General features: G+C 40.7%; 1 protein-coding gene and 2 pseudogenes across 3 annotated transcripts in view; all 3 read left to right on the plus strand.

Moving 5' to 3' along the window:
• Positions 1–22,256, plus strand: part of LOC114257319 (leucine--tRNA ligase, chloroplastic/mitochondrial-like) — a 39,264-nt pseudogene extending 17,008 nt beyond the window's left edge. The window contains exons 14-16 of the transcript XR_014341361.1: positions 15,897–15,974; positions 20,914–21,030; positions 21,671–22,256. The product of XR_014341361.1 is annotated as a leucine--tRNA ligase, chloroplastic/mitochondrial-like (transcript). The remainder of the gene's footprint in view (positions 1–15,896; positions 15,975–20,913; positions 21,031–21,670) is intronic.
• Positions 824–3,729, plus strand: LOC145798918 (uncharacterized). Its single transcript, XM_082888283.1, has 2 exons — positions 824–882; positions 925–3,729. Exon 2 carries the CDS (start codon positions 1,909–1,911, stop codon positions 2,431–2,433), a length of 525 nt encoding a protein of 174 aa, XP_082744409.1. The 5' UTR covers positions 824–882; positions 925–1,908; the 3' UTR covers positions 2,434–3,729.
• On the plus strand, positions 13,048–14,149 carry LOC145799001 (elongation factor 1-beta 2 pseudogene; annotated as a pseudogene). The gene is made up of 2 exons (XR_014340914.1): positions 13,048–13,063; positions 13,480–14,149. The product of XR_014340914.1 is annotated as an elongation factor 1-beta 2 pseudogene (transcript).
• Positions 22,257–23,623: the final 1,367 nt, after the last annotated feature.

Raw genomic sequence — 23,623 nt, forward strand, 5'->3', positions numbered from 1 at the left:
ATGTTGCCACCTTTAGAATGCATTCCCTACACTGTGGGAAAGTGAAGATAGCCACAAAGTGTATGGAATCCATTAACAAAACTATTCACCTAAGCTGCAAGGGGAAGCTGTATCCAGTAAAAGTTTGCGAAGAGCAGATTGTCATCTCGGAGGTGGTCTATAAACAATCTAAGTGTTATAAGATGCAGAGCAATGGAGATAGCCACAGCTCTAATGGAGGATTCAGTACTCAGATGCCAGAGGCGGAGAACAATCAAGAGGATGATGTGGCTGAGGTGGAGGGCCAGCTAGCAGGTGAGTTGGACAAGGAAGGTGACATGGCAGCAGGAGGGTCTGAGTTAAGGCCTGTAAAACACAATGACGTGGATAATCAAGACAGGTGGTTAAGCATGTCTGTGGTTCCTGAGACTGACAATAGCATGGGAAGGACAAATTTTGGGGGCGCATGCGTTGGCAGGACTGCTACAATAGTGGAGAGTCCTATGCAGATTCAAAATGGAGGCAACCGAAATGTTGTGGATGAAATTGTTACTCCTGGTTTTATGAGGAGCATCAGTGGGTCTGAGGTGGATAGACCTGGGCTCAATATTGAAATATGTTTAGATAAGGCCCAAGATTTGAAGAGGGGTAATGATGGGGCCCAAAACTTATCTAATAGTTATGAGATGGTGGTGTAACCCACAAAGGGAGTTTTGGGACAAGCCACGAGTGGCAAGGAAGCCCAGGTTGCAGCTGCAAACAGGGGCAACAGTGGGTTTTTACTGAAAGAATTTATGTATTATTGATTGATGTCTTGATGTGTTGTTTTTATTACAATGATTCATGATTCCTATATATAGAAGAGGGTGAGTGTGTAGTAGGTAAGAAGTAGGTGAAGTGGAGGTGGTAGTGGTGTAGTGGGTTAGGTTTAGTGGAGTAGGTGAGGTGGTAGTGGTGTAGTGGGTTAGGTTTAGTGGAGTAGGTTTAAGTGGGTGTAGTGGGTTAGGTTTAGTGGAGTAGGTTTAAGTGGGTGAAGTAGGTGATAAATTTTAACAGCCCCCCGCAAACACAAGGGGGATAGGAACTAGCCAACTTGAGTTTGGAGAGAGTTACAAAACAAGAAAATACATAAAAATAAAAAAGGATAGGAGACACTGTATGGTCGTGTCAGACCATTGGTGAAGACACTGAATGGTGGTGTCATAACGTTGTAGAGGACACTGTATGGGGGTGTCATAACGTTGTAGAGGACACTGTATGGTGGTGTCATAACGGTGTAGAGGACACTGGATGGCAGTGTCAGACCGATGTAGAAGACAGTTTATGGGGTCATGTCGGACCGTTGTAGCAGACAATGTTGTGACAGTTGTTGTGACAGTTTACGGAGTCTTGCTGGACCCTTGTAGAAACTAACCGGAATCAATGTCGGGACAGTTTACAGAGTCTTGTCGGACCCATAAAGGAGCTAACCGGAATCAATGTCGGGACAGTTTACAGAGTCTTGTCGGACCCTTGAAGGAGCTAACCGGAATCAATGTCGGGACAGTTTACAGAGTCTTGTCGGACCCATAAAGGAGCTAACCGGAATCAATGTCGGGACAGTTTATAGGGTCATGTCGGACCCATAAAGGAGCTAACCGGAATCAATGTCGGGACAGTTTACAGAGTCTTGTCGGACCCTTAAAAAGTCGCACCCTCAAAAGGTGTGCCCAATCTTTCAAAAAGGCGTGCCATCAAAAGGCGTGCCCAATCCATAAAAAGGCGTGCCATCAAAAGGCGTGCCAGTTTGTCGGGCGTCAAGAGGCGCGCGATGCGCGTGGCTGCCTCGGCTATAAGACAGAGGCTGAGGCTGAGGCAAAAACACCTGTGAGAGATATTCTGAGAGAGATTTCTGAGAGAGATTCTGTATAACACTCTGTTGCCCAGAAAATGGCTTCGTCTTCGTCTTCCCGTGGACTGCTCACCCTCTTTCCCGACCTCAACGAGTCAACAAGAGAGAGAACTGGTGCGGTGGCACTGGAACCTCAACCAAGCGCCCCGGAGTTTGCTCCGTTGAACTTTCCGATGCGGTCGGTGGAGCAAAGAATGGCAGTGCAGTCGGATGTGGAGGCCAATCAGTATACTCTGAAGGCATGTGTGGAAAGCATGACGGCGGTCACAAATTTGTCGAACCGGCTGCAGAGTAGGACAAATGAGGTGCAGCATTTAAATGCCCAACTGGCTCTGCTCCAACGCATGTATAAGGATGCGCGAGCAGAGATAAGTGTGCTGAAAGCAGAAAATAAGGAGCTGAAGCGGAAGACCACTGTGATGTTCCGATTTGGAGGTCCGCCGTATGCTGCAGTGGAGGAGTATGGAGGAGTGAACGTGCTCGGCGGCGTAGGAAACACGGAGGCAGCACCGTCAAGGGCCGCCCAGGACGGAGGAAAGAAGAAGAGATCTGCAGCAGTGTAGAGAAGAAAAATCCCACTGTGAGTGTTGGGTGTGTTATGGTGGTTTTTTTTTTTTTTTTTTCGTGTAAAATTATGATCGGGGTTGATCCTGACATGAATAAAATAAGTGTGTTTGGCAAACTCGAATGGTAGGTGTGGTAAGGCAGAAAAATCAACTGGAATGATTTTTTTTTTTTTTTTTGTGAAAATAATAATAATAATAATATTAATATGGAAATCATGGAGTGGGCGGTGGTACAAAAATATTGTGTAGAAAAAGAGGGAGATGGTGGAAAAGAGAGGCCACTCATGTTATTAAAATAAATTAAGGAATTAAAAAAAGTGATATTGGTTTTGTTTTCAAAAAGATGGATTAAAATAAATATAAAAAAAGGAAAAGAAAGTGGAGACCATGATGAAAGGTGGGAACAAGTGTGCTGGTGCTGTGTTGTAATGGTCAGAAAGAGAGATAAGAAAATAAAATAAAATAAATTTCAAGGTGCTGTGTTGTAATGGCATTGAAATATCCACCATCATAAAGAGTATCAGTGGTGCTGCATATGTTTATGAGCATTATTTGAGGCCTTTCTTTCTTAACCCACAGCAGACTGTTAACGTCTAGTATGTCCCAAGGAAGAAGGACATCTTCAGTAAGCCAGATGACATTCTAACTGCTGCTGAGAAGTACATAGAAGAACATGGCCCGGAAGCATTTGAGAAGCTTGTTAGCAAGGATAGGGAAACCAAGTTCAGGAGTAGCAATTACACGTATTTTGATGAGGACCACAGCTATTGAGCCTTGTTTGGCTGAGGGAAACACCTTTTTTCCGCTGCTGTTAGGAGTATCTTTCCGGTGGAGAAGCTGCTATGGACTATTTGGGGAGAGTGATGTCGAAAGCCGGAGCCTTGGATCTCGCCACCGGCGTCGGCGGAAAGATCGAGAAAGACGATGTTCTCTCCGCTGTCCAGAAGTATGAGCAGTATCACGGCTACTATGATGCCGAGAGAGAATGAGATGTTATGAAGATATGATGAGGAGGTAGGTATGTAGTAGACAATTCTAGCGGACTAGGTTGAGGACCGGCGGGCGGCCAAGGCGAGGTTGCCGCCCGCCGGTGAAGTGAAAAAATACTAAATTCTTAACCTTGCTCTGATACCATGAAAGAATTTATGTATTATTGATTGATGTCTTGATGTGTTGTTTTTATTACAATGATTCATGATTCCTATATATAGAAGAGGGTGAGTGTGTAGTAGGTAAGAAGTAGGTGAAGTGGAGGTGGTAGTGGTGTAGTGGGTTAGGTTTAGTGGAGTAGGTGAGGTGGTAGTGGTGTAGTGGGTTAGGTTTTGTAAAAAATTAATGTATTATTGATTGATATAATGTTATATTTATTACAATGATTCATGATTCCTATATGTAGAAGAGGGTGAGTGTGTAGTAGGTAAGGAGTAGGTGAAGTGGAGGTAGTAGTGGTGTAGTGGGTTAGGTTTAGTGGAGTAGGTGAGGTGGTAGTGGTGTAGTGGGTTAGGTTTAGTGGAGTAGGTTTAAGTGGGTGAAGTAGGTGATAGGTTTTAACAGCCCCCCGCAAACTCAAGGGGGATAGGAACTAGCCAACTTGAGTTTGGAGAGAGTAACAAAACAAGAAAATACATAAAAATAAAAGAGGATAGGAGACACTGTATGGTCGTGTCAGACCGTTGTAAAAGACTGTATGGTTATGGCAGACTGATGTAGAAGACAGTTTATGGGGTCATGTCGGACCGTTGTAGCAGACAATGTTGTGACAGTTGTTGTGACAGTTTACGGAGTCTTGCTGGACCCTTGTAGAAACTAACCGGAATCAATGTCGGGACAGTTTACAGAGTCTTGTCGGACCCATGAAGGAGCTAACCAGAATCAATGTCGGGACAGTTTACAGAGTCTTGTCGGACCCTTAAAAAGTCGCACCCTCAAAAGGTGTGCCCAATCTGTCAAAAGGTGTGCCATCAAAAGTTGCGCCCTCAAAAGGCGCGCCCACTTCATCAAAAGTCGTGCCCGACAGAAAGCGTCGAGCCATCAAAAGGTGAGCCGGAGACGCGGTGAGGCACGTGAGCGACAGAGCGGCGTGTCGGCCGCGTCGTCAGTGTCAATATAAACCAATGCGGAGGCGGAGGAAACCAAACCAGACTGAAACCTCTGAACTGGTCATTCTGAAACAATCTGTAAATACTCTGTATCCAACCCTTCTCGGAAACACTCAGCAACCCAAAAAACATGGCCTCTTCTTCCCGTTCAGCTACCCAGAACATGGCCTCATCTTCCCGTGGTCTGCTCACTCTCTTTCCCGACCTCAACGAGTCAACAGGAGAGATAACAGGTGCGGTGGCCCGTGAACCTCAACCAAACACCTCTGGTTTTGCTCCGTTGAACTTTCCGATGCGGTCGGTGGAGCAAAAAATGGCAGTGCAAACGGATATTGAGGCCAATCAGTATACATTGAAGTCATGTGTGGAAACCATGACTGCGGTCACAAACTTGTCGCACCGGCTGCAAAGTAGAACAAATGAGGTGCAGCAGCTAAACGCCCAACTGGCTCTGCTCCAGCGCATGTATAAGGATGCGCGAGCAGAGATAAGTGTGCTAAAGGCGGAAAATAAGGAGCTGAAGCGGAAGGCCACCGTTATGTTTCGATTTGGAGGTCCGCCATATGCTGCAGTGGAGGAGCAGGGAGTAGTGATCGTGCCCAGTGGAGTGGGAAACACGGAGGCAACACCGTCAAGGACCGCCCAGGACGGAGGCAAGAAGAAAAGACCGGCGGAATAGGCGAAGAAGTGAGGTCGGTGGGTGTCCGTCGGCAGAAAAGAAAACAAATCTTTGGGTGTTTGTGTTTTGGTTTTTTTTTTTTTTTTTTTGTGTGTGTGTAAAATTGTGATCGGGGTTGATCCCTGAGATGAATAAAATATGGTTTGGTGTGCAAAGCTATATATATATATATATATTTTTTTTTGTGTGTTTTGTTTTTTGTTTTTTGTTTTTTGTTTTTTGTTTTTTGTTTTTTTTTTTTTTTATTGTGAAAAATGGAACACAAAAAAAAAGGTAAGATAAATAAATAAAAATTCTATTTTGTGGTGAGGGAGTCGGTGAGGGAGGTGCAAAAGGTGATTAAAAGAAATAAATAAAGAAAGAGTGTGATGATGGATATGGGTATAGATGTAATAAAGGAATGAAAAGAAAGAAATAAATAAAGAAAGAAAAGAAGAAAAGAAAATGGGTTTGTGAATCTGTGCAATATGTTATAATAAACATATATATATATAGATATATATTAAAATAAAAGAAAGTTGAGTGGGTTGATTTAAAAAAAGGATTGTGGGTTTGAAAGTGGAAAATAAAGAAAAGAAAAGAAAGGGGATCATGTGGTGAAAGAAAAAGGAGCTGTGGGTTTGAAAAAGTAAAGTGAGAGAGGAATTTCGTTGCAAGTTTTCTGACTCTTCTCAAAAACAACACAGCAGTGTTGACATCCTTGGGCACCACATCAAAGATGAGAGAGAGAGATGAGATGAATCTGTTTGGAACAGCCACAGCCATGTACTTCCCATGGCGATGGAACAGCCACAGCAGTGTTAAACTCCACAAATGCCTTCTCTGGATCTTGATTCCTCAGAAAATTCTTTCCAGATTTCAAATGGGAAATCAATTCATGCTTCATTGGATCAACAATTACTTCATTTTCTTGTATTCTACCACTAACAGGAGCATAACTCCGAGTGGGGGCATAAGACTCGATCTTTGCTTGCCTTCTTAGTGCTGCATTGATCTGGCGCAACTGCTCATTCAGCCGTTCCAATTCTCCTCTCCTGTGTCTTGCAAGCAGTCCTCCAACTGTGGCCCCTACAAGGACTACAAATAGCAGTAAGGGCATGTCGAAAGCAGATCTATCAGCCTCACATGTTTCTGCCAGAGCTTCAAAAGGCATACGCAACATCAAGGCATTAGTGACAATAAGTGCCACGGCTGGGGATCTTACAGGAACCATCACCTGAGCAACTAAGTCTTCCAGAGTGGTGTCATAATCTACTTGTGTATGGACAGTATCACAAGTTCCTTCTGATACAGAGGTGTTGACATCATTTACTCCTGTAAGCATAGACCGACTGCCTAGCAGTGGCAAAGACATGGAGTTTGAGAGGAATTTGGCCGGAAGAAGATGAGCGGCGGTGAAATACGGCGGCGGAGTGAGGGCGTGTAGAAAACTTTAGCGGAATTTGGTTGAGGTCCGGCGGACGGCTAAGGTGAGGTTGCCGCCCGCCGGTGAAGCGAAAATATTAGGTTCTAAACCTGCTCTGATACCATGTAAAAAATTAATGTATTATTGATTGATATAATGTTATATTTATTACAATGATTCATGATTCCTATATGTAGAAGAGAGTGAGTGTGTAGTAGGTAAGGAGTAGGTGAAGTGGAGGTAGTAGTGGTGTAGTGGGTTAGGTTTAGTGGAGTAGGTGAGGTGGTAGTGGTGTAGTGGGTTAGGTTTAGTGGAGTAGGTTTAAGTGGGTGAAGTAGGTGATAGGTTTTAACAGGTTTAGTGGAGTAGGTTTAAGTGGGTGTAGTGGGTTAGGTTTAGTGGAGTAGGTTTAAGTGGGTGAAGTAGGTGATAAGTTTTAACATTTACCTCAGTCTGTCTCACAAGCTCAGAAAAGGAAAGTTAGCAAGGAGAAAGCTCAAGGAGTTGTTCGGTCTCATGGTAAGCGAAAAGGACCTCTTCAATTTGGTGCAGGATCCTCTTTGAACTTGAGGAAAGGAGCTATCTTTAGATCAGCTGTTGCTGCAATCTCCCTGTCAATGGCAAGCAAATCAGGTTCTGAGCAACTGCTGCTAAATGAGGCTGAAGCAACACTTCAAATTGGCCATGCTCTGGGGCTCAATTGTGATGGAAAAGAGGAGGAAGTGATAAGCAAACTAATAGAGCTAGAAGCAAAGGATAAGGAGAAGATGAAGATGAGGGATGTGGGAGCAGATTGAATTGTATCTCAAGGTGGGTTGGTGTTTGTATTTGTTTCCTCAATGAAGTTATTATCCTGGAATGTAAGAGGGCTAGGTAAGCCTGCTAAAAGGAGAAAAATAAAAAATCTATTTTTTGAAAGGAAGGTGGAGATGGTGCTATTACAGGAAACTAAAAAGCAATCAGTTAATGAAGAGTTTGTTAGATCACTTTGGCATGGTGAAAAGATGGATTTCATGGAAGTAGGTTCAATGGGAGCAGCTAGAGGGTTGTTATGCATTTGGAATCCAGATGTCTTTCAATTGGTGGACTGCTGTTGTACTAAGAACTTCATCATCTTGTCAGGTACCCTTTGTTTCAGTTTTGAATGTGTCATAGTTAATGTCTATGGTCCAAATGATAGTACCTATAGAAGGAGAGTGTGGGATTCTTTGGTTAGAATGAATCTATTGTATGAAAAACCTTGGTGTTTGGGGGGAGATTTTAATGAAGTTAGGTACATATCAGAGAGGGAGGGGTGCTCTAGGAGAGATAAGGGTATGAGAGAGTTTAATGAGCTAATTGACAACCTGGAAGTGCGTGATATTCCAATGTTGGGGAGGAAATTTACTTGGTGTAATTCTCAGGCTGATGAGAAGTGGAGTAGGATTGACATATTTTTGCTTAGTCTCGAGTGGATGAATAAGTTCAATTTCAAACTTTAGGGGCTACCAAGAAGGGTCTCTGATCGTTGCCCTATTTTACTCATGGAAGATGAGAGGGATTGGGGTCCAAAATCATTTAAATTCATAAATGCTTGGACCCTCCATCCTAGCTTCTTTGCCTTTGTGGAAAAAGTTTGGAAGGAGACTATTGTGGAGGGTTGGAGTGGTTTCAAATGTCTTAGAAAACTCAAAGCGCTTAAACTGGCATTGAAACAATGGAATGTTGATGTGTTTGGAAATGTGGAATCTAAGCTCAAACTACTTGAGGAGGAATTACATGTTTTGGACTTGAAAGCAGAAGAAAGTTCACTATCTGAATCAGAGTTAACTCGAAGAAGGGATGCAAAATGGGAAGCTTGGAAATTGAGTAGAATGGTGGAGTGGATTTGGGTGCAGAAGTCTAGAGTGAATTGGGCTTTAAAAGGAGATAGAAATACAAAAAAATTTCAAGTTATGGCTACTTCGCGTAACAACAGGAATGCCTTATGTTCAATTAATGTGAATGGAGTTGTATTGGAAGATCCTGGGGATATAAGGGCTGCAGTGTTGGATCATTTTAGGAATCATTTTGCTGAAAGTTGGTCTAGAAGGCCAAGTTTATCTGGCACTTTCAATTCCATTGGGGGGGTACTTGAAGCTGAATTTTCAGAAGTGGAAATATCTAGAGCCTTGAAGCAGTGTGAAGGTAATAAAGCACCTGGTTCGGATGGTTTTAATTTGATGTTATTTAAGAACTGTTGGCAAATTGTTAAGGGGGATGTGATTCACTTCATGAAAGATTTCCACAAGAACTCTAAGTTGGTTCATGGAATTAATAGCTCCTTTGTTGCTTTGATTCCAAAATCTGATAATCCTTCTTGTCTTAATGATTATCGGCCTATTAGCCTTCTAGGCTCCTTGTATAAAATTCTTGCAAAGGTTTTGTCTAATAGGATCAAGAATGTTATGCCAAAGATCATTAGTGATTCTCAATCAGCCTTCATTGGAGGTAGAAGTATTTTGTATGGTGTGTTGATTGCAAATGAAATAGTTGACGGTTGGAAGAAGCATAGGAAAGGCATTGTTTTAAAACTTGACTTTGAGAAAGCCTATGATTCAATTAACTGGGAGCTCCTCTTTTCTATGCTCGCAAATTTTGGGTTTGGTGCCAAATGGATCAGTTGGATAAGAGAGAGTGTGTTTTCAGCCAGAGTTTTTGTATTAGTCAATGGATCACCAACATCTGAGTTCACACCTCAAAGGGGTCTTAGACAAGGTGATCCATTATCACCTTTTCTTTTCAATATTGTTGCTGATGGTCTGAATATTCTTTTGGGTAGAGCTCTACAACTGGGGTTGATTAGAGGGGCTGTGGTTGGCTCAAACGATCTTGTGATCACCCATCTTCAATTTGCAGATGATACAATTCTTTTTTGCGAGGCAGAATGGGAGGAGATTGGGAATGTTAAGAGGATTCTGAGATGCTTTGAAATGCTTTCAGGGTTGAAAATTAACTTCCACAAGAGTGTGGTGTGTGGGATTGGCATTAGTGAGGACCTCACTAAAGGATTTGCTGACAAACTGAACTGCTTACATCAAAATCTGCCTTTAAAATACTTAAGGGATGCCATTGGGGGATTGTCCAAGGAGAAGAAGGTTTTGGCAACCTGTGATTGATAAGTGCAAACAAAAGCTAGCATCTTGGAAGAGGAGATTCCTATCCTTTGCAGGGAGATTAACCCTGATAAAGTCAGAGCTGTCTAGTTTACCAATCTACTACCTATCTTTGTTCAGGATGCCAGAAGGGGTTGCAAAAGAAATTGACAGAGTTCAGTCTAGATTCTTATGGGGAGGTGATGAAATTAGAAGAAAGATTCATTTGATAAAGTGGGAGGAGAGTTCAAAAAGCAAAAGTCAAGGGGGATTAGGAGTTAAAAGGATCAGGCTTATGAATGATTGCCTTCTCTTAAAATGGTGGTGGAGGTTTGGGGCTGAAGAAAAAACCCTATGGAAGCAGGTGATATGCAGCAAGTATAATGAGGATGGGAGGGGATGGTGGCCTGAACCTGTGGAACATCTCAGGTGCTCTTTGATCTGGAAAGATATATTGGGGCTTGCTTCGGGTAGGCCTGATCTGGTGGAGTTTTTTAAAAATAAAATAGCTCTGGTTATTGGAGATGGTAAGAGAACACTTTTCTGGAAGGATAAATGGTTTGGAAATGTATGTTTGAAAGATGTATTCCCTAGATTATATTCTGTAACAGTGGGAAATGATGAATCTGTGGAATTGGTGTATAGCAGGAGAACTGGTGCTGAGGAGTGGAATCTGAACTTCAGAAGGACTCTGTTCCAGTGGGAGGTGGAGGAGTTGAGGAGAATGACTTCAATATTACTTAATGCTCCGGCTCTCAGGGAAGGTAGGAGAGATATATTGAGTTGGACTGCAGATACATCAGGGTCTTTCTCAGTTGCTTCAGCTTATAGATGGAGTCAATTGGGTCACGGAGCTAATATCAAGACTGCTGGTTTCATTTGGAAGAATGTATCTCCTCCTAAGGTACAATTTTTTGGTTGGTTAGCATGGAAGGGGAGAGTAAAGTCTTCTAGCTATCTGCACAAAATTGGTGTTCTAAATGCTGGATCAACTGTGAATTGTATTTTTTGTAATGGGGAGGTGGAAAGTAATAACCATGTGCTGTTGCTTTGTCCTTTTACTTGGAGGATCTGGTCTAATATTATCAAATGGTGGGGTATTCGTTGGTTAACACCTGGGTCTGTGAGCAGTTTACTCAATTGGTGGCAGGGTTGGAGATTATCAAAGCAGTTGAAGGTAATCTGGAATGTTGTTCCTCTGGCTGTGCTCTGGTCCGTATGGAAGCAGAGGAATGATTGTATTTTCAAAAGCGCTCAGGCTGATGTTGTGAGTTTGTGTGACTCCATCAAGGTGAGGATTGCATTGTGGATCAAATCCTCTTGCCCAGCTATGGTTTACTCAGTCAATGAGATTGTTCATCATCTTCAACAGGTTATAGTCTGCCTTGGCTGAGGTTTCTATCTAGCTAAATCAGGGGTGGTGGGCTGTGTAGGGTGGACCTTGAAGAGTGGTGTGCTGCTTTATTGTTTTGGCTGATTTGTGGTTCTGATCTGTCTGTTCTATATTTGTTCAAGCTGATTTGTGGCTGTGGCTGATTTGTGGTGCTGATCATGTTTCTGCTGCTAGTGCATTTAGGCCATTTTTGGTTTGCAGCTTGCAGTGCTTTGGTTGTTGTAAGAAAAATTGATAGAGAGAGAATAAATTGTGTATATATTGATGTTATTGATTGTTGTTTTATTGATATTACAAGGATTCCTATTATATAGAAGAGGATTTGGGTAGTAGGTGAGGAGTAGGTGAGGGTAAATTGGTGGTAGGTGTAGTAGGTGTGGTAGTAGGTGGTGGTAGGTGTAGGTAAATTTTAACAGCCCCCCGCAAACTCAAAGAGGATAGAAACTAACCAACTTGAGTTTGGAGAGAGGAATAAAACAAGAAAATACATAAAAATAAAAGAGGATAGGAGACACTGTATGGTCGTGTCAGACCATTGGTGAAGACACTGGATGGTGATGTCATAACGGTGTAGAAGACAGTTTATGGGGTCATGTCGGACCGATGTAGAAGATAGTTTACGGGGTCATGTCGGACCGTTGTAACAGACACTGTTGTGACAGTTGTTGTGACAGTTTACGGAGTCTTGCTGGACCCTTGTAGAAACTAACCGGAATCAATGTCGGGACAGTTTACTGAGTCTTGTCGGACCCTTGAAGGAGCTAACCGGAATCAATGTCGGGACAGTTTACTGAGTCTTGTCGGACCCTTAAAAAGTCGCACCCTCAAAAGGTGTGCCCAATCTTTGCCATCAAAAGGCGTGCCAGATATGATGGCGAGTCACGTGAGTGCCTTGGCTGGCGCGCCCGTTTGTCGTCTGGCGTGGCGCGCGATACGCGTGGATCGGCCCTGGCTATTTAAACCAAGGTTGAGGTGGAGGCTGTGCATACCAGTCTGAAACCTCTGAAACCAACCCTTCTCGAAAGAAAACTCTGCCTCTTCGGAGAGAGAAACTGTGGAACACTTTGTAGCCCAGAAAATGGCTTCGTCTTCCCGCGGTCTGCTCACCCTCTTTCCCGACCTCAACGAGTCAACAAGAGAGAGAACTGGTACGGTGGCACTGGAACCTCAACCAAGTGCCCCGGAGTTTGCTCCGTTGAACTTTCCGATGCGGTCTGTGGAGCAAAAAATGGCATTGCTCCGTTGAACTTTCCGATGCGGTCTGTGGAGCAAAAAATGGCAGTGCAGTCGGATGTGGAAGCCAATCAGTATACATTGAAGTCATGTGTGGAAACCATGACTGCGGTTACAAACTTGTCGAACCGGCTGCAGAGTAGGGCAAATGAGGTGCAGCAGTTAAACTCCCAGCTGGCTCTGCTCCAACGCATGTATAAGGATGCGCGAGCAGAGATAAGCGTGCTAAAGGCAGAAAATAAGGAGCTGAAGCGGAAGGCCACCGTGATGTTCCGATTTGGAGGGCCGCCATATGCTGCAGTGGAGGAGCAGGGAGTTGTGATCATGCCCAGTGGAGTGGGAAACATGGAGGCAACACCGGCAAGGGCCGTCCAGGACGGAGACAAGAAGAAGAGACCGGCGGCAGAGTAGAGAAGAAATATCCCGCCTGTGGGTGTGGTTGTTGTTGTTGCTTTTTTTTTTTCTTTTTTTTTTTTTTGGTAAAAGTGTAATCGGGGTTGATCCCTGAGATGAATAAAATATGGTTGGTTGTGCAAATTTGTAAAATGGGTGCAATGGGGTTTGGTTTTTTTTTTTTTTTTTTTTTTTTTTTTAATAATAAGAAAGAAAGAAAAGTGGGTGGAAACAGCACATGGTGTTGATTGTATGGTGCATGATGGTAATATAGAAAAATAAAAGAAAAGTGTGAAATGGTGTGGGCAAAAGGTGCTATTTAAAAAACAAATAAATAAAGAAAGTGAAAGGAGTTAAGAACAGCATTTCTGTCATGTTTTTTTTTTTTTTTTTTTTTAATTAATAATAATATATTAATGGCAAAAACATGTGCCCTGGTGGGAACAGCTGAGTGTGTGAAAAAAAAGGAAAAAGAAAAAGTATGAGTTAAAACATGTGCCCTGGTGGGAACAGCTGAGTGTGTGAAAAAAAGGAAAAAGAAAAAGTATGAGTTGGAGAATCGGAAAAGAGGAGAGGAAAAGGAAGTGGAGAACATGATGACATATACAGGCGTGTGTAATCCAGATTCCTTCACTTGAATTAAATATCCTCCACTGCCGTTCAGAGAGAGAGAGAGAAGAAGTGGGATTAAAGAAATAAAAGAAAAATGGGTGTGAAGTGTTTATGAGGATTGATTTCACCGTCTCTCTCCGCCTCTGATTGCGATCAATATTCTTTATCTTCCTCATTGATATCGATCATCGTCATCAAGGATGATGTCAAGGTATACGCAGCAGTTTTGGAGAAACCCAGTGGTGCCATTGCGTCTCTTCGCATCTAGCCCCAAGCTTCCCTGGAGAAGCTGCTGGCGTGAGAATAGCCGGCCAAGGTCCTCCAATAGAAGCAGCTCCAGCCAAGAAGGAAGCACCAGCTGGAGATGATGATGATGACCTGGATCTCTTTGGTGATGAGACTGAGGAGGAAAAGAAGGCAGCAGAAGAGAGGGAGGCAGCAGCTAAAAAATCTGCCAAGAAGAAAGAGAGTGGAAAGTCATCTGTTCTTTTGGATGTGAAACCTTGGGATGATGAGACAGACATGAAGAAGCTGGAAGAGGCTGTTCGGAGCATTGAGATACCTGGTCTCTTGTGGGGAGCATCAAAACTAGTTGCTGTTGGTTATGGAATAAAAAAGCTGCAGATCATGATGACTATAGTGGATGACCTTGTTTCAGTGGATACACTCATAGAAGAAACACTCACGGTCGAGCCTATCAATGAATACGTGCAGAGCTGTGACATTGTTGCCTTCAACAAAATCTAATCCTAGATTACCGTTCCCAGGCTGGTATGTGTAGAAAATTCTAGCGGACTAGGTTGAGGTCCGGCGGGCGGCCAAGGCGAGGTTGCCGCCCGCCGGTGAAGCGAAAAATACTAAGTTCTTAATCTAGCTCTGATACCATGTAAGAAAAATTGATAGAGAGAGAATAAATTGTGTATATATCGATGTTATTGATTGTTGTTTTATTGATATTACAAGGATTCCTATTATATAGAAGAGGATTTGGGTAGTAGGTGAGGAGTAGGTGAGGGTAAATTGGTGGTAGGTGTAGTAGGTGTGGTAGTAGGTGGTGGTAGGTGTAGGTAAATTTTAACAGTTGTGGTATGTTCTGGGTTGGTTGTTAGGTTGTTGAGTGGTTTTCGTTTTTTTTTCCTTGGTGCTGTGTTGGTGTCTCACCAACCTTTGGGGGTTGTGCTAGCAGATGATCGAGCGCTCTCCTTGGTGTCAACCTAGTTGAGATTGGGGTAGAGTCGCTTTGATGCTCTTTACACTTCCACCGCTTTGTTGATGTACTCTCATATGTAGTGTATGTTTTCTTCATCAATAAAGTTTTTTTTGCTGATAAAAAAAAAATGCTGTTTTTATAAAATAAATAAAGCAGTCAATGTTAAAACAAAATAATACATATAGCATTGTGTACTATTTTCTAAATTTAGAAGGGAGCTGTTTATAGATTTTCTGCATGGCCTTATAATGTTAATGTTAAAAACAATAAGCTTATTATTTACATCCATTTTGGTCATCGCTGTCACAACTCACCAAGCTAGTGGCCTAGTTATCCATTTTTGCATTGTAGTTTGTTGCTCTCTCTCTCTCTCTCTCTCTCTTCAAAGGTTTTTTAAATCCCATTTGTGTTTGTGCAGCAGCCACAATATTTGTTCCTTCCCATTTTCATTGGCTGCATGCCCTGGTTTCTTACCATGGGATGTTGTAGTATTATAACTGGTTTGGCTGCTATCCGGGTCACAGTTTTTGACCAGAGCATAATTCTGGGGATACAGTGAATTGCCATGTTAAGGTGATCATTGCAAAGCCCATGGTTGGGAATGAGCATGGTATTCATCTTTTAAGTTAATCTTTGTTAATCTCTATTCAGATAACTTCAAGCTTGTGATCTTGAGAACAGTTCTGTATATTTGTTATGTTTATGATATTTAACCTTAAGCTTCTAATAAAACTATGCTATTACAATCTTGTTGAGAGCACAAAATTGAATTTATTATTATTTTTTAAAATTCTATAATCAAATTTCTGGTAGCCATGCTACTGGGCATGCTCTACCCAAGCCCCACATTAGCTGGAGCCTCGAGCACTGGGTCACCCCTTTTTAGCCATGCTATTGGACATTGTTTACCAATGCATATTAATATGTTGCATTGGCATGGGTAAGGGTGGTAAAATTTGAGGTGGGTCTATAGTGTCAGACTTATCGAATTTGAAAATGTTGAATTTTTGGAAATGGAAATTAAAGAGCTGCATGATACAAAACGCATAATATGTGTGAAGGGGAGCAAAGATTTATAATAATAATAATAATAATAATAATAATAATAATAATAATAATTATGTTATAATAATAATAATTATGTGTGGGATTTTGATGCTTAAATGGAGAAATGAAAAGTAAGACAATTTATACAAGTGCTTTCAATTTAGTGTTTTGGCGCATTTCTAATGCAGATACATCTTTTAGATGTCATCATGCCCCTAGGTGTTGTAGTTTGAACATAATATGAAGCTCTGACCAATTAGTTGGTTTGACTTATAGGTCACAGAAGAGATTGAAGGGACACGGTTCAACACTGGAAGCTCTGCAATGACGGTGTTCATTTATGCAGCATATAAGGTCTCTATTATCTATCTCTGTGATTTGGCTCCTTAGCGATTTCTTCTTCTTGATATGGGCATGTGATTTACTGCAACTGGTACTTTCCCTGGGTGGTTGGTAACATGTTGGGATACTGATACAGTAATATGTTTTTGTAAGATTTCTGAAAGCTTTTCTATATTCAATTTTATTTTCTGAACAAAGAATATATCACTTATATAGAACACTAAATCCTAATCCTAATCCCAATCCTAATCCTAAACGAATACATCACTGACATAGAATTCTAATAGACATAGAACACTAATCCTAAATAGGAAACAAGAATACACCTAAACCAGTCCTAAATAGAAAACAATAGTCACATAATATAGAATATACTAATATTATTCTCACACTCCCGCTACTCAAGGTGTTTGGGCAGAAAACACTAAGAGCTTGCCAAGAAGAAACTGAAACTGAGCAGCGGTGTGAGTCTTGGTAAAGAAGTTAGCAAGCTGCATAGCCAAAGAGACGAAATGAAGTAAGATAGAGCCAGACTGCAGATGCTGACGAACAAAGTGACAATGAATCTCAATGTGCTTGGTCCGCTCATAGAAGACAGTGTTATGTGCAATCTGAATAGCACTACGGTTGTCACAATAGAGGGAGGTCGAGGAAGACTAAGGGACGCCCACGTCAGAAAGAAGACAATGAAGCCAGACAATTTCAGCAGTAGCATGAGCCATGGCACGATACTCAGCTTCGGTAGCAGAGCGAGCAACAATAGTTTGTTTCTTGCTTTTCCAAGAGATCAAGAAATCTCCAAGAAACATATAGAAACCAGACGTGGACTTGCGATCAGTAACATTACCAGTCCAATCAGAATCAGCATAGGCCACCAAATCTAGAGAGGAAGTAGAGGACAATAGTAAACCCTGAAAGATAATACCTCGGAGATAGCAAAGAATCTGAACCAATGCAGCCAGCGAGGAGCAAAGACAAACTGACTAATTACATGAACAACATAGGCAAGATCAGGACGAGTAACCGTCAGATAGACTAGCAACCCACGAGCTCTCGATATAGAGTAGGATCATCCAAAAGAACACCATCAATAGTATTGAGCTTTACATTAAGCTCAATAGGGGTATTAGAAATCTTAGTGTCAGTAAAATCGGCACGATGAATTGGCATACTTGGCCTAAGAGAGAAAGTAGCTCTTGGGAGAAAAAGCTACTTCAATTCCAAGAAAATACCGCAATGGGCCCAGATCCTTCATTTCAAAGGTGCGGAAAAGATGTTGCTTGACCTCAGATATAGCTGAAGAGTCAGAACCAGTGATGATCATATCATCCTCAGTAACAACAATCTGAAAGCGATCATACCAAGCACGAGGAGACTGCTTCAGACCATACAGAGTACGCCGAAGGCGACAAACCTGTCTAGAGGAATGGTGAAGCCCAGGAGGAGGATGCATGTAAACCTCCTCAGTGAGATGACCATTAAGAAAAGCATTCATAACATCCATCTGATAAAGAGGTCAAGAACGAACAACGGCGATAGAGATCAAAGTACAGACAGTAGTCATTTTAGTAACAGGAGCAAAGGTCTCCTCATAATCAATACCATACTCCTGTGAGAAACCTTTAGCAACCAGACGAGCTTTGTAGCGCTCAAGAGAACCATCAGAATGAGTCTTGACTTTGTAAACCCATTTGCAACCAACCAGATTCTTACCAGCAGGTAAAGGAACCAACTCCCAAATACTAGTTTTTTGTAAAGCAGACAACTCATCCTCTATAGCTTGAACCCAATTAGGATCCTGACAGGCTTCCATATAAGATTGAGGTTTTGAAAAGGAATGAATAACAGACAAAAAAGTACGATAGGAAACAGAAAAATATGTATTAGACCAACCCAACCTGTTTGGAGGATGACGCTCACGAGTAGAATATCGATGTGCAGCAAGATCAGAGTTGTCAAAAGCAGGAGGATCAACAATAGGAGTAGAGACAACTAGTGGAGAAGGAGCCTTGCGACGAGAATAAACTAATAATGGAGGAGGAGAAGAAGCCAAAGAAGGAGAAGCAACTAAAGGTGAAGCAGAAGGAGAAGATGGAACAAGCTCAGGAGGAACAGTGGAGATATACTCATTAGGCGGGACTTCAGAAGGAAATGGATCAATATAAACCAAATCCTCTTTGGAAACTGGGGCGGTGAGAGGAGGAAGCTGAAAGTAAGGGAGACGTTTGAGAAAGGCAACATGGCGGGAGACATAAAGGCGACAGGAAACAGGGTCATAACAGTGATAACCTTTTTGAGTGAGACTATAACTCAAAAAGACACAATAGGACAAACCGGGCACTAAGTTTGGTCCTATCTTTACGGGGTAAAAGGACAAAACAAGCAGACCCAAACATACGAAGGAGAGAGTAATTAGGAAGTTGGGAAAATAGAGCCTCATAAGGAGACCGACCAGAAAGAAGGGGGGTAGGCATACGGTTGAGAAGAAAAGCAGCAGTAAGAACTGCTTCACCCCAAAACGGAGCCGGAACAAAGGCAAAGAGAAGGAGAAACCTAGCTGTCTTAAGAAGATGACGGTGTTTACGCTCAGCTTGACCATTTTGGGCAGGTGTATCAGTACAAGAAGTTTGGTGAATGGCACCCAATTTGGCCAAGTATTCACAGAATTCAGTTTTAAAGTATTCCCCACCCAAGTCAGACCGCAAAAATTTAATAGTAGACCCAAACTGTATAGTGACCATAGACTGAAAAGTACGGTATATCTAGTAGAAGTCAGACTTATGAGTTATAAGATAAACCCAAGTGTAACGGGTGCAGTCATCAACAAAAGACACATAGTATGCAGAACCCCCTTTGGTGAGAATAGGAGAAGGGCCCCAAACATCAGTATGAACTAAAAAAAATGGTGTATCAGATATAGAAGTACTTTTATGAAAAGGTAAAGCTGTTATTTTGACAAGTTTACACTCTCCACATTCAGTAAGTTCATTAGGAGAAACTTTACCCAATATACCCGACTGAGCTAAAGACCGTAAGAGATCAGCAGACAAATGTCCTAATCTAGAATGCCATAAGTAAAAAGGACTAGACAGAGAATCAAACTAAAAAGAGGAAAAGGCAGTCTGAGAGGTTGCCATAGGTAGATGTAAGCTCTCCACCACATAGAGGTCTCCAACTCTATGATCGGTCCCAATCTGCTGCTTAGACATCCAATCCTACACAGAATAGATAGAAGAAGAAAAGATAACATCAAAACCTGATGCATCAAGCTGATTGATAGATAATAAACTGACAGATAACTGAGGAACATAAAAGACAAATGGAATAGAGACAGCAGACATAGCAGATGGTAGGACAGACCTAACAGATATAACAGACATACTAGACCTATTAGTAGCATTGACAGTAATAGGAAAGGGAGGAGTACAATTTTGAAGTAAGGGGAGATGGGGAGTCATATGATGAGAGGCACCAGAGTCAAAAATCCTGACAAACGAAGAAATACTTGAAGAAGACTCAAGCAAACCTAAATGAAGAGAGGAACAATAGAGGCAGAAGAGGATGGTTGGGAGACAGACAGTAAATGCTGAAGCTGATTAATCCGAGCACTCAAGGAAGCTAAGTCAGGATCAGGAACCGGAGCAGATGCAATAGAACCAACAAAAGGCTGAAAATTACTCGGAGAAGACGGGCAAAACTGGGCCCGAGACTGCTGAGAAGATGAGCTAGACAGACATCTCTTCTTGGGACAATGATACTTCCAATGGCCCCTCTGATGGCAGAAGGCACACTCATCCAAAGCCAGAGATATCATGATAACCAGAAAACTACGGGGTCACGTGTAATAAACTCAAAATAGGAAAAAAATAGTTAAACCAAGGGTCTAACCGTAATAACCAAAAAGGTTATGAACCAACCACAATCAGAATCAGAGCAAGACCCAAAAAACCAAGGTCACGAACAGAGTCAGAGGTCTCTAGACCATGCGACCCAAAGTCTAGAGAAGGAGAGTGAAATTGCAAAGCAGATGCCAAAAGGTCACAAAGAGACCAATGGAGATTGTAAACCACGTGAGCTGATGAACCTGATCAAAACTTCGAACCAGACATAACAAGAAGGATATCGCAAATCAAGAGAGAGAGAACTCTATTGATCTGTGATTCGAAAACTAGCTAGGGTTACGAACTTGGCTATGATACCATGTAAGATTTCTGAAAGCATTTCTATATTCAATTGTATTTTCTGAACAAAGAATACATCACTTATATAGAACACTAAATCCTAATCCTAATCCTAAACGAATACATCATTGATATAGAACACTAATCCTAAATAGGAAATAAGAATACACCTAAATCAATCCTAAATAGAAAACAATAGTCACATAAAATAGAATATACTAATATTATTCTCACAGTTTTACACTTTTAGTAGCATCCCATTGACAAATTAATTGTACTGGAAGGTTTGTTTGCTGTGAAGGTGTGAGACACTTCACATCAGGAATATAAGGCGTTTAAATTATTGTAGAAGCACAAAAGCAAAATGGAAAATGAAGAAGTAGGTGAAAGTGATGGCTGAAATTAGGGAGTGTGGGTTCTCTGTCTTATTGCTCTTGTTCACAACAATACCCTTTTGAAACATGCAATTCAACTCAACACTTCACCTCCCAACCCAAGGAACCTGAAACAAAAGTGAAAAGAAAGTGAGAGTAAGGCCACTTATTACCTTTCCCTGTAAGCGGGAGTCTTCTTCATTGAGTATGCCCATTTTAAGAAAGAAAGCATCGTCTACATGTGAACCAGTTGCTTGTTTGGTAGTCTTGGGGTGCTCTACCATATGTTTGATTTGTTCACATCATTAATGGCCTGAATTATGTTTTATTTGTCCATCAATTATATAATTTTTTGGTAAATTATCTAATCAGTTTTCTGCATTTTCGCATCTATAGTGGGATAAACTTCCAAGGTTAGCCATTGAACCATTTGTCTTATTGCTTTCACCATATGAGGAGCTTTGGTTTCGCCTGGGACACTCAAATTCGTTGGCATACGAGCCTTTTCTGAAGGTACGGGTTTCTATTTTTCTTGAATATGGCATCATGTGTGGTTCATCTTTCACACCAAGTAAATCTCTCTCCCTCCGTGGGTGGGTGGGTGGAAAGATTTACTATGTCCCCTTGCTGCTTGTCTGGGTGGAAAGATTGACTATGCTCAAGAGTTGTATGACATGCTGTTTTATTCTATATTGCAGACCACGAGCTGAAAAAGATTGTATTTCGAGTTCTTAAACATCGGTCAAGATGGAATTAGAGTGAATCTAGAAAGCTGACACACAAGTCACGTTCACTTAAATTTATCTTGAAAGATCAAGAATGTTCAGAGTCATAAAGTATTACTGTTTCATTGTTTTGGCAAGTTTCTGCATGTATGGCTTGAATGTACAGAAGTTGGAAGGAGACACCAATTATATCTCCAAATTAATGCAGAAACTTGCCAGTTATTTTGTATCTTTTTATATATGGTTTTGGCTGGGGTCTTGCTTAGTTATTAGAACTTGAAATTCATCTTCTTTTTTCTTCTTTATTTATTTTTATTAAAGCATGTATTAAAGAAGAGAATAGATTTGTTTAGGCAGGAATTCAGGCTCATTTTCTGTCGTACTTAATTAATGAGTTTTCTTGTCATATTGATTATGAGACTTTGCAGGCTGATCCTGCTTACCTAAAAGAGTCCACAGTGGTCCTACCAGTTTAGATTAATGGGAAAACGAGGGGTACAATACAGGTCGAAGAAACATGTGCAGAGGATGACGCTTTCAAACTGGCTTCAATTGACCAAAAACTCTCCAAATATTTGGACGGTAGAAATGTCAGAAAAAGAATTTATGTTCCCGGTAAAATTTTGAATGTCATATTGGAGCCCCAAAACATCAAGGCAGGCATCCAGTAGTGTCCCCATGTATGAAGATTGAAAGTCTACACAACATAGACCAGGTCAATTTGCGGCAGAGAAATTTCTAAACCATAGAAAGTTGTGCTTTTGTCTGAAATGTTGATTGGCAGGTGCTAATTGTAAATTGCAATGAACATATTTTCCTTGTATTCTGGTGCTAAACATTCTTTTGTACACTGACAGTCTGTTTGGATGGGGTGATTTTGTGAGAATTAATATGAAATGAGAGAAAAAATGGACTGTTATTTGTTTATGTTTTGCACAAAGAATGCTGATTGTGCAAATGATGCATGTGGTAAACCAAAGGAGAGTACCAATTTGAATGTCATTTTATCTTTAACCTATGTAGAAAGCTAACCCTTTTCACTCGATTGATGAGCTTTATATGGTTGTGAACATTCCATAATGAATGCGGTGTGGTATAGAGTATTGGTCTGATTTTAAGTTGTTTGAGTTTTGTAATGGGTGTGTGATGTTTTGATAACTCGATTTAGTATTTAAAATTGAATATTGAATATATTTAGTAAAAATAAATTGAATTGCTTTGATAATTATAATTTGTATCACTTAAAATTTTAAGCACTCCCTAAAATATGTTTAAAGTTTTAAGTTACAGAACTTTTAATCTCTTATGATTATACCGCCTCTTATGTGCACAACAATCATTCTATCCATTCACCACACCATTATTTACTGCACAATATGACTATCTATGTATCATTAAAATTGATCTTAGTTACTAAGTGAAGCTTATTATAAAGAAAAAAGTTGTCCAAATTAACAAATCAATTGATTTATAATAATCAACTTTAGAATTTAAAATAAAAGAATAACTTCATAATATGATTAGCTCCACAAACAATAAGGTTAATTTGTATAATATTAATTCATTATAAAATATGATTATATTTAAGGGAGTATTGCAATGGAATGGATTGCTAGTTCTGAAATAAATATTTTCTAAATTATTTAGCAAAAAATGATATGTATTTAGCTATTACTCTTATTTTTCTAAACGATAGATTAGTAGATATATTAGAATTCAATCTTACACTTCTAAAAGCTCATGTCATAAAAGTATTAGAGTTTTTCCGCTGTAAAATTATAGTTTGGTTATTTAAGAAACCATGGTTGACTCTTGTCTGACATTAATTCAATCAGGTTATTGTTCCTACTGCAAAATGAAATAATGTTACACTTATCATCTTATTATACCATCTTTAATATACTATCTCATGTTAGTACATCATTTGACATAAATATGGATGAAGACTTATTACACCAATGATGGGTTAACAAATAAGGCAAGTACATTGATAGTGGTATAAAAAGATGATAAGTGTAACATTATTAAAATAAAATTACTCATTGAATAACATGACATCATAAACATATTCACATTTTAATTTATTCAAAATTTTAAAAACCCAATTTAGGAGTCCAAATTCAATGATGGAAACAAGCTTGAAGCTCAGTAATGTAATGAATATTAACTTCCAATATAAATTAACCATGATTTAGATAGTATTTAGTTCACTTAAAATTTGATATTCTTACCCTCTCTAGAATGACCATTCCTTGTATAAGTCCATTCTTGACAACAAAGGTCCTAAAATTGAACAAGACTACTGAGAACATAAATATGTTGTAGGATTGTTTTAGGAAGTTGATTAAAAGATTCAGTTCCAATTCGTAGCTCGAAAGAGC

This window comes from Camellia sinensis, chromosome 9 (genome assembly GCF_055761805.1).
Source record: "Camellia sinensis isolate YWXY chromosome 9, ASM5576180v1, whole genome shotgun sequence".
Taxonomy (NCBI): domain Eukaryota; kingdom Viridiplantae; phylum Streptophyta; class Magnoliopsida; order Ericales; family Theaceae; genus Camellia; species Camellia sinensis.